General features: G+C 41.1%; 1 protein-coding gene across 2 annotated transcripts in view; it reads left to right on the top strand.

Annotated features, from left to right (window-relative positions):
- Positions 1-8,363, top strand: part of CACUL1 (CDK2 associated cullin domain 1) — a 63,524-nt gene extending 55,161 nt beyond the window's left edge. The window contains exon 9 of one of the 2 annotated variants that reach the window (XM_017680196.3): positions 232-8,363. In XM_017680196.3, coding sequence (XP_017535685.1) covers positions 232-281 — 50 coding nt within the window. In that variant the 3' untranslated portion in view covers positions 282-8,363. The remainder of the gene's footprint in view (positions 1-231) is intronic. The other variant, XM_017680199.3, reaches the window with a different exon arrangement.
- Positions 8,364-14,887: the final 6,524 nt, after the last annotated feature.

Genomic DNA, 14,887 nt, shown 5'->3' on the forward strand with positions numbered 1-14,887 from the left:
AAGAGGCTACCAGATTGTTTAATCTCTACTAGAATGGGATAATGATCGATCCAGCCTTACTTCTTGCTGATAGAGCCCCTTTTCCTTTCACTCAAATTACATAGTTTTGAGGTTTGGTTGTTTTTAGTCTCTTTGGGGGATTGGGAGAGGGGCGAAAAATATGTGTTAGATAAACAGATTGCCACCACTGTCGGGTACTGTCTACTGTTCATACTTTTTTCTGCTCCAATGTTTTTTCAGACAGCTCTTCCACATGTGCAGGCTCCAGAGGGTACAGATAGTGAATGTATTGAATGTACTTTCCTTCCTGAGAAGAGGACACACTGGAGCTGCAGAGACTGTATTCAGAGCACAGCGGGGACATGCGGGGGCTCTGTCACACAGCTGTTCTTGGAAGAGGATGTTGGACTTCTTACTTGGGCTTGTAATTTTAAAAAACAAAAAACTTATAAAAACAAAAAAAAACAGTCAGTTGCTGCTAGACTTGGGGATGATTTTGAAATGGGACAATCTTCTAATGAGTTTATCTATAGATTCCATGAGGAACAAGCATCTTGAAAAGTGACTGTTGCTAAGAGAAATCCGGCAGCCAAAATCAGCAGCGTCCTCCAAAAATACAAGAGCAGAAGAAACTTTTTTTTTCCCAAAGCACTTGTTTTGTTCATTTGTGGACTTGGCACTTCCACATAGTGTTTTCACACATCAAGATCTCTTTTGCTTTAAAATCAAGCTGATTGTTACAATACAGTATTTTTCACCCATAACCAAAACAAACCCCTTTGAAAGAGTTGGTCTTTGTTTAGCATTCAAAGGTTGTGTTAAAGGAAAATGCTAACTCTGCTTTCACTATACCTTTTTCCTCCACCAGTTCACAACTTTTTTCTACTCTGTGCCTTGAGCTTTGTGCACTTTGCAACTCTGTGACCATGTTGTTGAACTCACAAATACTTACTTAAAAAGTTTATGGCATCAAAGATTTACCCCATCACGTCAGGTGTGATTTCATGGCAGGATGCTAGGTAAGTGGGAAAATAGAAACATGTTGTGCATTAGTCCATTTCCCTCTGCCTCACTATAGCATATTCGTGTTAATGTTGGGGACCAACTCTTGTAGTACATTTCCATTCCCTCTATTGCTTAACAGGATTTTGACAGATGCTGAACTATTGGCATTATGCTAATTTGGGGTGGGCAGTACTTTAGCACTAAAGCTTCCTTTTTAGTATTGTTGAGAATTATCCAACGGTAAAAGCTGGTTCCTGTGATGCTCTAGGAAGCAGATATGGTTATTAAATTCAAATATAATCAATGGTGTGGTATTGCTGATCCATTTCATTTTAAATAGGTGAGATAGGTACTTAAAAAAAACCCAGTAGTCTACATCTTTTAAATGTTATAGTCGAGTGTAATAGGGAAGAAGGAGCCCTGCTGGCTTGAAGGTCCCTTCCAGCTGTGATGAAGCTGTATTTTCTGTTTTTTTTTTTCTACACCCACAGTGCTATTCAGTTGCTTATAAAAGACTGTTTTTGTTTTTGAAAGTCAAAGAAAAATAGAAAGATGTGGCAAGGGAAAGTATTTGTCTTTCATTTTGCTTGCATCTAAATTGAGCATATGCTTGACTCTATTTGGCTGTGTCAGACTACTGTTTACCTCTTCAGAGAACATGGGCAACAAAAGAAAATGTATCAGGGATACTGGCACTCTCCTGACTTGCAGGTTTTTCAGAGTTGTCTCTGACAATTCAGTTTGTCCTTTTTTGGGGAACAGGCTGGGTGGGAAAGTTAGAAGTATGATATTGGGAGCAAGTAAGTCACCTAATAGAAGTCCTCTGTGCAGTTATTACTCAGAAGTAAAAGTAAAGATGATCAGATTAATTTTTTTAAGTACTTATCAACTGGAGTTACAAGTCTTTGTGGAGGACTTTGAATTGAACTCATTTAACTTGCGTGAGCATCTTGGATTGTATTGGTAAACACTGAATTACTGTAAATATATACAGTCTCCCACTATGCCCCGTACAGTTTGATTTGCTACACTAGTAACTTTCTGGTATTAAGGAAGAATTCCATTTTATCATAAAGTTCCAAATTTTATTTTTCTCAATAGAATGCTTGCTGCAGGCTTCTGAATAACACCTGCAACTGAACTTTCTCCTGAGTGGTTTTAATAATATTTCTTAAAGGAATAAAATTGGGATGTCTCTTTAAGTGTGGATGAATTATTCAGTATCCTAAATGCTTTTTCTGGGAGAGAGTGTTATTTAGCCAACAAACAGAACTTTCCCAATGAAAGCATCGTATTATGATGTGAATTGGCATTAAAATATTTGCATATTTTGCATTATTAAGTTGATGGAAAACTCTTTTATGTTGCGTTTTTTTTTTTTTATTATGTGTTAACAAAAGGTAGGCAAAGTTTGCAAAATTTAGTTTCTCTCAATTGTTGCACAATGAGTGCAGCTAGCTGTGGCTCAGGGCTTGGTACTGAAAGCAGCGACTAGAAGGCACTATAGGAAGAATGCACACTTTCTCCCAGAGCTGGTGACCTGGTTGTCGTTCATCAGGGCTATGGCCCGTTCAGGTCCACTGCACTATGAGGAACCTGTTTATTTTAAGTTGAAATTGACCTTGCTTATTTAATGGGGATTCTTAACAAAATTCTTAGTTTGCAACATGAGAAGAAATAAGATTTGCCCTCCATTTTATATTGACCAGCCACAGTTTGCCAGAAAGTGTTTTCTTCTCATGTTTACTAGTATTCTTCTTGCCCATACAGTATATAGTTTCTCCATCCCAGTTAAATGCTTGCCTTTGTGGGGTCCCAATCACTGAAGACAGAAAATTGTACATGTAGGCTGACTGTCTCATTAGTTGGCACACACAGCTGATTTGGCCAACCTAGCTATGTGTGTGCACTAGACCCTCCAAAAGAAAGCCAATCCAGTCACCTTGAAATAATGACATGTGGAAGTAAATAGATGATCGTTTGAGAGATGGTACTTATTTTAAAGGTTGGCCTTAAGCTTCAGTAAGTGTCATCTCATTTCCTCTGTTGTCATAGCTGCCTGTAACCCGACAGGAACTACTGCTTTGTTTTCTGTGGGGCTGAAAGCAAAAGCTGGTGTTGTGACTCCTAACCTTACAGTTCGTAGGTTGAGCGAGTGAGAAAAAACACAAATCTGGATGCATGGGTTGTATGTGATTAAATTTTGTGGAAAATTTACTTTTTTTCTGTCTATTTGGCAAGTTTGAGGCAGTTCCCCTCCCTTTCTGTGGCGTATAGGATGAAAACCAGTTTGTGAATTAAGTGAGATTGCAGAAGAAAGGATGCCATGGCCATTAATGCACGCATGTCTCCAGCACTGCTGCCCCGTTAGGCTGCCACTCCCTGGCTGCATGCCCTGCTCTCTGTCAAGTTGCCAATTTGCACATAAAGAATTCCTCAGGTAGAGTTTGCATGTGCACCGTCACCTCTCAGTAGTTTGTATTGACTGAACAAGGGATTCCAAAGTGTTTCAGCACAAAAGGAGAACTTGAGGGTGGTGGTCTGTGCATGTGTCCTAGCAAACGTAATGGTGATCTAGGAAACAACGTTGGTTTCTACGGTTACACAGTGAGCAGGAGCACTTGTATCATAGTATTTAAAGAGTCCTGTTTAATCTCCCAGAGTGACCCTTCCAGATTTTGTGTTCATGTTGAGATTGGCTGTTTTCTTCTGTTTTATCACAGCGAATTAATTCCATTATTATACAAGAGGCATTGCCCTTGAGCAAAAATTCAGTCATTTAATAAGCAGCTATTAAAATAACTGAACATTGTTTTATGAATATACACTAACCTGAGATAACTAATAAACTTCCCAACTAAAAGGCAAAACAGAAAATACATTAGCTGTCCAGTCATTGTTTGTTTGGGTGTTTGGAGTTGACTTTTTTATGGTGTCTCATTGAGATTCAGAGTATTATGTTTACTTTAATCCAGGCCTGGGCCTCTTTAAGGGGACTTTAAAATTTCAGATCAGAATGTGACTTAACCGACAACGAGGACCTTTTTGGTTGTGGTTAATTTTCAATACGATTGTATAAGATGAAGTTCATAAAGGATCATAGGAGTTGCTGGAGAAAAGGCTTTCCTTTTACTTTCATTACCTTGTTGGAATTTGCCCTCGTTTCTGGCCACCAGAAAACATGAGAGGACTTCTTTTCCAAGGGAGACGATTCCTCCTGGTCCCCACTGTTTACTAACTGAATCATTGACACTTTTCCTTCCCCACTGGCAAAGACCTGTTTTGAACCTCTTTCTGGAGCCAGGCGGCACAAGTATGTATCCTTCTTCTGCTTACGTGGATGGAGGGGCTGTGGGAGAGCAGAAGAAAATGCTCATCAGAGGTACATTGTTATAGGGCCCTGGCATGCACTGCAGCCTGGCCGGTTGGAAATCACTGTCATTTCTGGTTGGATTGCATTGTTTAGAAAAATGTTAATGTCTTACAATTCTGGGAAATTTGTAGTGTGACTCTGGGGTGAATTCTGTGGTTTGAAACAAATTAATATTTTGTACCGATTCTCACATGTCATTTCAATGTTGTGACTATGTACTGAATGCAATAAGACTGTGGATGTTCTCTTAGAAGAGTAGGTTTTGTTGAACAGATGGCAATTTAATTGCTGCCATCAGTCCTGTTTGTTAATATTGCAGCCATGTAATTCAGGAGAAATGATTCAAATGTGAAGTAGTGGGGAGTTATGGCTGGAAACAGGAATGCTTATGAATAAATGGGAGGTCAAATGCAGACCAGAGGCTTTGCCACCCACCAGCAGAGCCAGAGCAAGAATGAAGCAGTGAAGTCTAGCTCCTGGTGGTGCTTGTTGGAAAGCATGGTGGAGTTCAGAAAAGGGTGTTCTGTATATCAGCTTTTTAATTAACCAAGAAAAACAAAACAGTGGATGAAACTTTTATTGACTGGGGATTCAAAGCCAGCAACTTTGTCTCTGACCTTTAACTCTTGATGGATTTTGAATCACTACTTCTGTATTAGGGTGTGTACCATCACTCTAAAATGTTGTGGTTAATGAAATAAATCGTGTACAGATGTCCTTGGCCTTGTTATGTTGATACCTGGTTCGCTGGAAACTTTTTTGCAATACAGACCATATGATTGGGCTTACAGCACATTCATAATTTCTCCTACAGGAGAATCATCCTCAGCATGTCTTTTCCACTGTGGTTAATTAGCCCACAGGGCGACTGTCCATCTTGACCTCTGTACCAGTGATCTTAAAAAGTATGTGTTTAATTATATACCATAGTTACTTATTCTATGTACATATATAGTATATATACATATGTGCATACGTATGTAGTTTTCTTTTATAAACACTGGCACATTGTGGACCTTTCTGATGTGGGATTTTTTTTGCATTGGCTGTACCATGCTTTTTAAAAATAATTCCTTTGTGTTTTCTTGCTATGAAATCAGTAATATCCACTAGGTTTTTTATAATCCTGTGTAATTTTAGTTTCCCTTGCTTTCTCTTAAGTGTCCTTCCTTATAGTGTTCTCAGAATGCGAATTCTCATCTCTTTGTTGAAGCCTAAGCTGTATTGTTATGGCATCTACTTTTTGATTACCACCCACAGCAGGATTCAGTGACTTTATCTTTTTTCTCTGCATTGAAATCACCTGACAGTTTCTTTCTTCAGCTTTTTTCCCCCCAGCCAAATAGGGAGCTGTTTAAAACCTTTCCTTTTTCTTAGCAGGTTTCTTTTACTGAGTATAAAAGTTTTCTGCTAGAGCCAGTTATTTGCATGTGTTTATGTGTGATTAATTTATTTCCTCTATTGGCCTATTTCTCAATAATACAAAATTCTAATATTTAATAGCACAGCTAATAAATTAGATCTGATGGAGATATATATAAAATTCCCTTGCAGCCTCCAGTAAGAAAATAAACATTTTTTTGCAAACCAAATCTAACATTGTGTTTAAAGTATAACAAATGATGGCTTAATTGGGTTTATCTCAGGAATGCAAAGTGATTAATATTAGGAAATCAATTAATGTGACTTATCTACTAAGGGATTAATGCTGTTAATGATCAAATTGTGAAAATCTAGAGTCTGCAAGGCAAATTAGAAGACTAGAGAGTTTATCAGAGTTTGCTGGAACAAAATGAGTATGCAAATGTCAATTACATTTTCATGCATCAGTTATAAGCAGTAATGGCTCTTAAATTTTTTAAATGTAATGAAGAAATAAAATTTATTGTAGGTACAAAAAGACACAAAGAACCTAAGAATAAATCTTAATAAAAGGTGTATAAGCCTTTTAATGAGAAAATTATTTTTTTTAAAAGCCACCTTTATTGACCAAATAAATGGAGACACTGCAATGGGTAAGATCTGGTGTCAGTTCTTTCTCCAAATTGGTTAACAGATTAATGCAATTCCAACAAAAAATCCCAGTGGTTTGTAATGTGATGCTTGACAGGCTGATCCTAAAATGTACAAAGGGCCAAGGATATCCAAGACATCCCCCCCAAGAAAGAAGAATGAAGTGTGCAGGAAAGAGGAATCACTACCAGATATAAAACTTACTGTAAAACATAGTGGTTGAAACAGTGTGGAATTGGTACAGAAATTACAAGTCAAGTGAATGAACAAGAATAAAGAGCTTGGAAACTGACTCATTCATGTACAGGAACTTTGTTTTTAAAAGGGCAACCATTGCAAATCAACAGAGAGGATGATGTATTATTTAATAAATGGGGCTTCAGTAATTCTTCATGAAAAAAAAATGAAGCAGTCTTTTAAGTTTTTCCAGGTGCAAAAGTCCATCTTAGGGGGATTTACATAGAATAGCTACAACTATAAAACTTTCAGAAGACAATATTGAAAAATGTTTTTATGACTGGGGGAGTGAAGGATTTTGTAACAAGATAGAAAATGTAAACCATAAATTTAAAAATACTTTGGCTACATTTGGCTTTTCCTGATTTTGAACTTCACTAAAGATATCCAGGCTGAGTTTCACCCATGGTGAGGCATAAAGCTCAACACTGCCTGATGCTCTGTGGAATCCCACTGCACTCATGAAGTTCACTGATGCATTATGTTGTGGATGGGCATTTGACTCTCTTTTCCTCCCTTTTGGTTATTACAAATTATGCTATTGTGACAGTACTAGCACATATTTCCTGGGTGTATACACCTGTAACATGAGATTCTCTAAGAGCATAAACCCTGGGCTATAAGCTATACCTGTGCTCAACTTCACTAGATAATACTGTTTTCCAAAGTGGTGGTACCAATTTATACACCAACGTAAACCAAAGTTTCCATTGTCACAGTCTCTCCAGTTGTTGGTATTTTCTGTAAACCATTTGACCATTGAAAACACATCAGTTCTTGAATTGGGTGCAAAGCCAATCCAAATGCCACAGAGTAATTATATTTTAATGTAAATTAAAAATTGATATGGAAGTGTATAAACAAAAAAAATAGGAAAATCATTGAAAGGGGGAAACGAGTAACTGCTGTACAAAAAAACATTTTTTTAAATCTGCAATTAAGTTTTCATACTGGTATAAAAATAGACAAGTTAATGGAAACAGTTTTAAGAAAATTGAAAGACTCAACTACTTTTAAGAATTTAGAGTTTGTTATGGTGGCTTTTTGAAGTAATTCTGACCATGATGGGTTATTCAATAAAAGGTGGTAGGTATAACTGGAGAAAATTTCTTCCCATCATACCATTCACCAAAAGAAATTTAAGTTGGACTAAAAATTAAAAATAAGTTGTAAAAACTAGAATACAAGATAGTTAATATTTTCTTGGGGTTGCAGAGGTTTGTTCTAGGGATATAAGCAATGGCATGAACTATAGAAGCCTGTGCAAACCAGTCAACTGACCACACTGTGGAGCACCACTCCAAGCATGTGTGTATATACATATATATTTTTAAATTTATGTACTGTACTAATACATGTAAGAGAAAATTTAGACAAAAGAGGTGAAAATGTTTAAAATATTTTTTGTGTGTATTGTAAAAAAAAATTAGCTTTTGTTCTTCCTAAAAATTTTTCTCTTTTTAGGGAGACCCATATGATTAAAAATGCTTCATTATTTTTGGAACACCTAGTTATAACACTTTATGATAAAAATAACTTATGTCTGTTTCTAACGTAAGTCTATTTTGATGTTGGGTTTTAATGGCTGTTGTAGCTAAAAAAGCCACTTCGTTAAAATCTGTAGTTCCAAATGACTGTGCTTACTGAAAAACTGCTCATTTTTCAGTTCCATCCACTAGTCTTAAAAAGTGTTTGTTGAAATCTTTATAATAAATTTCCATCTTTCTCACTGTCAGTAACTTGTTCTTGCTCAATACTTGCAACTGTGACACTTTTATTATTGGTAACAAATGGGTTCAAAACCTACTGAAATTCATTTGTGGATTTCATTTCTCATGTTTAAGTGTGTACTTATGAGAGTTTTTATAGGTGACAATTTTTGGCAATACATTTTCATAAAGCTGTAAACACATGACCATTTTCAGAATGCTTTTAACATGAACTTCTTTTGGAAAAACAGCTCCTGTTTTACTCACCAGTAGTATATCATCTTTCCCTTGAAGGGTTGGATTAAGTCTGCTTTTTTATTTTTATTTTTTTGAAAATACTACTAGACTGCATATTACTGACAGGCACTTGCCATCACAAAAAAGGTTGGCAAATTGCAAACATTTAACCTTTTTATCAATAAAGAATATATAACATCTCTAAGTTTGACAGTACTTTAAAGGAAGTTGCTTTGATATAACCAGCAAACCTCTTTTGGGATTTAAATTTCTGCATCTCATAAAATACTGTAAAGGTACCCTTACGTAAGATGATAAGATCTGTTAAGTCCAGTTGCCTTGTGGGGGCACTGCAATATTCTGGGAGAGAATGGCAGTCAGTCCCTCAGCCTTGTGGAGCTCTCACAGCTGCTGTTGGTATTGTGGTTGCTGTGTATATTACATATGCCCTGTGTATATTAAGTTTTGGTAAAGCTTTACACATGAAAGCATAACTCATGTCTTCTTTCTGGACCCTTGTGGACCATCTTGTTCAGATACCACTAGCTTACACATCAAGGGAGATTGCTTATCTCACAGAAGCCCCAAGGTTGGGCAATTACAGGGTCGACAAATACAGCAGCTCATTGACATCATCAAGGACTTGGGTTTCTTCCAGCTTCCTGCTCTGCCAGCCTCAGTATGTTACTTGGGCCTCATATTGCTTCCTCAGGGTACTGGCTCTGCAGTTGTTAGACATGACACCAACCACATGAGAAGAAGGCCTCTTTGTTCCCTCGCATTTTTTTAAGAGCAAGAATCTGCCTTCTGGGAAGTTAGCCTACTTTTCACTGGGGTAGAAGGGGTCTGTGACCATGCCCAAACTGACACCACCTGGGAAGGAGAATGGGGCCACCGTAAATAGGTCTCGCTTCTTGGGGCTGTAGCTGGGCTCCTGCTCCCAATGGTCTTGGGACAGGAGGTACCTGAATAAAGCCAGGTCTGTTAGGAAAGGGGACGTGAGGGGCTGTTGGCATCTGTTGGTTGCCTGAGTTATTGCACAGGAGTATGACTACTGCTAATTGGGAACCTTTGGAAGATGGCCAAAAAAAAAAAAAAAACCCACCTGATTCCACATTGTTTTCCACACAGGTAGACAAATACCAACTTTTCCACCTCCCCAGAATGACTGATGTGCTTTTGTTTGAAGGACGTTGTAGAAATTGAGAATACATAAAGATCAAGGAATACAGTCACACCCTTGACTGGAATAGCCAGGGAGTTACAAAGACAAAGCTGTAGAAGTGCATGAGCTAGCTGAACGTAGGCCAAAGAAAAAATACCTGGCTGGAAAAGAACTCTCTTGGGTATGTCTAATGTCATCCATAACAAAACTAAGTAGGGAGATGGTATATAATGATGTAAAGGTGAGAGGTGTTGGGGAACAAAAATGAGGCCATGCCAGTGGACAGTACTTGAACACATCGACTATCAGTGAAACAACTGCTCAAAGAGCATAGCAGTGGGACAGGAAATCCATGTGACCTGAGCACCTTCTGTGTGGTAATGGGTGTTACTTACTGGGTCCCTGTCTGTGGGGCAGGTGTTTGGTGCATATTTTAAAAACAATCTAGTGAGTCCCTAACCTACAGAGGTGTGAGAGGCAGCTCTGACATGGCCCCAGTGACTCCTGCCATCTGGTATTCACACCTTTGTGTAATTCCCCTCCCCTTGCGTGTGAACTGGACCTAGTGACTCACTTCTAATGAAAATAAAAGTGATGGGTGTCGCTTCTGTGGTTAGGTTATGAAAGGGACCTCAGTCTTGCTGGTGTGCTCTCTCTGGCTCTTCTCATGTGTTTACTCTTAACAGAAAGGGCCACCTGGCAAGGAACAGGGTAGCATCTTGTCCACATCCAGCAGGGAACTGAGATACCAGCTCACGAAGAGCTAAATCCTAACAGCAATTGAGTGAACTTGGAAGTGGATCTTGCTCAGTTGAACCTTGATTTCTACCCTTGGCCAAACCTTGACTGTAGCCTCATGAGTGATGCTGAAACAGACGTTAGCTGAACCCATGGAAACTATGAAATAATATATGTGTGGTGTTTAGGTCACTAAGCTTTGGAGTAACTTGTTAAACTGCGGTAACTATCACAAGATGGTCAAGATGTCAGACGTTTAAATTACTTGCCCAGTCACATAGCTGTGGCAGATTTGAATTCTCATCCGTCGGCACCTGTGTTTCACTGAGCCTCCTGGCAGCTTCCAGTGTGGGTAAGCCCTGTCCCATGGGCCTCTGCTTTGTCAGAGGCAGTGCCGTTCCCAAGATCCACGAATCAGACTTTCCTAGCCAGGGCTGTTAAACCCTCTTCATTTTAAGCGCAGCAGAGACACCTTTCTCAACTGAGCTTCTGTGAGAGAAGCCCTAGGGAGAACAATGTGAATAATCACTCACTTTTCCCAAGGATGGTGCAGGACTTCTAGGTGCAGAGAGAGGTTTCTTACCATGGCTGCCCTAGGGCCTGAGGGCTTCCGTCCCTCCAGGAACCCTGGCTGGAAGGGCCAGGGGGAGAAGGGGTGAAGAGGCAGAGAAGGGGAAAATCGTGAGCTGTGTTGTGGGGAGAAAACTAGTTTCATTCCTCGTGTTTTAGGAAAACTGGGAAAGAGGTTTTCCTCACGGAGCAGCCTGAAACGCTATGGGAGGAGGGCAGCAACTCCCTGCATGCCCCGTCCTGCTGGGGGCAGCCCAAGGCCCCGGCCCTGTGGGCCCCGCCGCAGCCAGGGGCTCGGCGCAGATGATGGCAGGGCAGAGCCTCGGCAGGACTCAGGCCTTGGGCCCCACTTCCGGGTTTCCCACATTTGACCTGGCGCCTGGAAGGGGGCGGAGCTACGTGGAGGGCTCTGGGCGGGGCGGGCCCTGATCCGGGGCAGGCAGCGGGCGCCGGGCCGGTTTCTCCGGGGGTGACGCACAGGACGCCGCGCGCGTGAGGAGGGCCGCAGGGGCGAAGGGGCGCACGGAGGGTGTCCCCCACTCCTATGCAGCGGGAGCCGCGGGGCGGTCAGCGGCCCCTACCCCGGAGCGCACCGTGCTAGTGATGTGCCCCGCAGCTCGTTGCCTGACCTCGGCAGAAGCCCTCCGCCTGCCTATGTCCGCTTCTCTGGCTCTTCCTTCGGGAGAGCTGAAGACATTCTGCAAACAGATGGCCGGGTGTGGGTTTGTCCTGCAGGGCCCACAGCTATGGCAGGATTCAGCACCACACAGGGCTGGCGTCTGGGGCTGCTGGAGGCCGGGGCTGGCGCCCTGTCAGCCTTCGCGGGCCTGAGGACGCACAGCGCAGAATCCAGGCCCTGCGGCAAGTGGGCCTGCGCCACTTCACCCTCACGGCTTCGCGGCAACCTCACGTTAGAAGGCCTGGGTTGTCCAAGTTTGTGTCTCATTCTGGGGAAGGTTGTCTGCATCATTTCCTGACCTCCAAGACCAGGAATTCTTAACCCTTATTGGGGCTGGCCTCTCAGGCAACCCCTGGCAATTGTGTGAAGTCTGAAGGAGCTCCTGGAAAGTGAGATTTCAGGCAGCATCTGTCAGCCACGTGTGTTCTTTGAATGTGCTCTGATGTCCATACACCAGGGAACACCCCTCGGAAGTTTGGAGTACTTCATGCACCCGCAGGCACCTCGTCACCTGACCCCCGCAGTTAGGCAGGCAGAGGTCATAATCTCTGAGCAAAACTTGCGCTTTGGAACGCCAGGGAAAATGGTTCCCTTTAGGGCGACTGATTCCCAGCCCTTTCTGCCTGTGACCTGCCACCAACACCAGTTAACTTTTCAGACTACTGCTTTATGAAGCATATCTTCATAAGGGAAGGTGTTAGGCTTCCTGTGTACAACAGATGCTGGATATATATCAAATCCATCCAATGGCTTTAACCAGGAAGAAGTTGTGGAGAAAGCCAAGACTGGGACTGAATTCTACCCAACAACATTCGAGTTTGATTTTTATTTTTCGAGAACCTGGTACGGCCCCTCTGATTTGAACAGTGGTACATAGCTCAGGCTTTGAGGGGCACTTCATGGCCTGGAGATTAGATGGCTGGTGAGCAGATGGCTCCTCCCTTTTTGGAATCAAAGGCCAAAGGATGACACAAAACCTTAGTTTTTACCAACCATCTTCCTCAGGAGACAAAACACACTAAAGGAGACGAAACACACTAAAGCAGCAATCAGAAATATTTGGGCCTTAATCTTACTTATCTTTCATACAAGATAATACAGAGGAGATTCAGGCCTGTACTACTAGAGGAAGGACATGGCATGGAGATTTAAGATGATGTCAAGCAGACCCTTTTTATTTCAGGAAAAAGAAAAGACTTTGCTTTTGTGTGTTAAGATGAAGTAGACTTAATAAATTACAGAATGTACAGAAAATGGAATACTATGCAATCTCAGAGAGCATCTTCTACAAGCAATACCACAGGCGAATCTCTCAGACATAGCAATGAATGAGTGAAAGGAGCTAGCCACAGGCGAGTATGCACTAATTCAACTATATGAAATTCAAGAGCAGGAGAAACTAAATTGTGATGATAGAAACTCAAATATTAGTTACCTGATTTGGGTGGTGATGGGGAGGGACAGTGTAGGCATGAACTTGGGACTTAGGGGAACTTTGCATCCCCTTAGGAAGGGGCAATGAAGAATCCCTTTGGAGTGTTGAAAATATTCCAAATATAGTAAAACTCCATTGATTTGTACACTTGAGATTTGTGTATATATCTATACCTCAATAAATATTTTAACTACAAAAAAAAAGATGAGGTAGACCTAGCTTCTTGGGTCTGTGGTGTTAACTGGGGTAAAAGTGTGGCAAAGAATGGGTCCCACTGCCCAAAGCAGAGGCCAGGGCCCAGCAGGGGAGAAGGCTGCTCTTCAGAGCCTTCTTAGTTTTTGGTGAGCAACTGATGGAATTCCTGATCTTGTTGGAAAGAAGGTGGATGTATAAAGAAATCCCATGGGCTTGGAGGGTAAATCTGCCTTCCATGGTAAGGCATAAGTCTTCCTCACAGAAAAATTCCGAATAATAAATTGGGGAGGAATAGGGGAAATAGAAAATCCATTTGAACACCACAGTAATTATTGCTGTGGACAAGATGTGCTGATGAATGCTGAATTAGTAGGTGAAAGTTTAAGGAGAAACCACTTGCATAGCCTCAGTTATCTGCCCTCCCATCTCCCAGCCCCACCCCTGCTCCAGTATTTATTAGTGCGATGGTTTTGGTTTTAATACGTGGCTACAAATTCCTTGATAGTCTCCCTCCAGAAAGTGGAACTCAGTGATCCTCCCCACTGAGTGTGGACTGGATTCAGTGACTGGTTTCTAACTGATATGTGAAGGGGAAAATACTAACTTCACAGTAGAAAATGGGGTAAGTCATGTGGTATCCTGAACCCCCTGGTATGACAGTGCTCAGGACATGCACATCTGTGGTATTTTCCCGAAAATCTAATCTCAGTCGACCCCTGAAGAAGTCAGACAACCAAAATGAGGGGCTTTCCATAGGATTATCCAACTGCTCCCTTATAAAAGGCATCAAAGTCATGAAAAACAAGGAAAGACCCCAAATCTGTCACAGATTAAGGTGACTAGGGAGACATGGTGACTAAACACAGTGTGAGATCCTGGGATGGGAGGATGTTTGTGGAAGAACAGGAGAAATCTGAGAATCTGTGGTTTAGTTAAGTGTACAACGGTGACTTCTTAGTTTCGATAAGTCTACCATGGTTATCTAAGGTTTTAACATGCAGGGAAGCTGGGGAAGGATTTACAGAGGCTCTCTGAACTATCTTTGCAACTCTTCTGTAAATCTGAATTTATTTCCCAAAAAGAATTTTTAAAAAAATCCCATGGATTTCCTTTCTGTGCCTCAGCTTCTTTGTATTCCTCTTCTCTAGTTTCTATTTCATTTATTGTCTCCTCCACAGTATCCAACCTGCTTTTAATATTCCTCTCAGAGAGTTAAAAAAGGGCATGAAATCATAGTTCTCACAGCAATCTGCGCTGCTAATTTCTCTTTCGGAAGCTGTACAGGAAGCCACAATAATTCTATGTGCACGTGGCTATTGGGCCTGCTGACTGATGTCTAAGCTCTGTCATAAAAAAATGTGTGGTTTGAGATGATTTAAAATGTTTATTCAAATAGAAGCGTCTGAGCTTAATAAGCTGGCATGGATCACCTTTTGTTCGTAGCGTCCTCTTGCTGGCATTGACAGTACATTTTTGGCTTTTAATCAGGGATGAGAAAATTGGACTGACATTGGTATTACAGGCCTAAATT

The sequence above is a fragment of the Manis javanica genome, chromosome 7 (assembly GCF_040802235.1).
Source record: "Manis javanica isolate MJ-LG chromosome 7, MJ_LKY, whole genome shotgun sequence".
Classification (NCBI taxonomy): domain Eukaryota; kingdom Metazoa; phylum Chordata; class Mammalia; order Pholidota; family Manidae; genus Manis; species Manis javanica.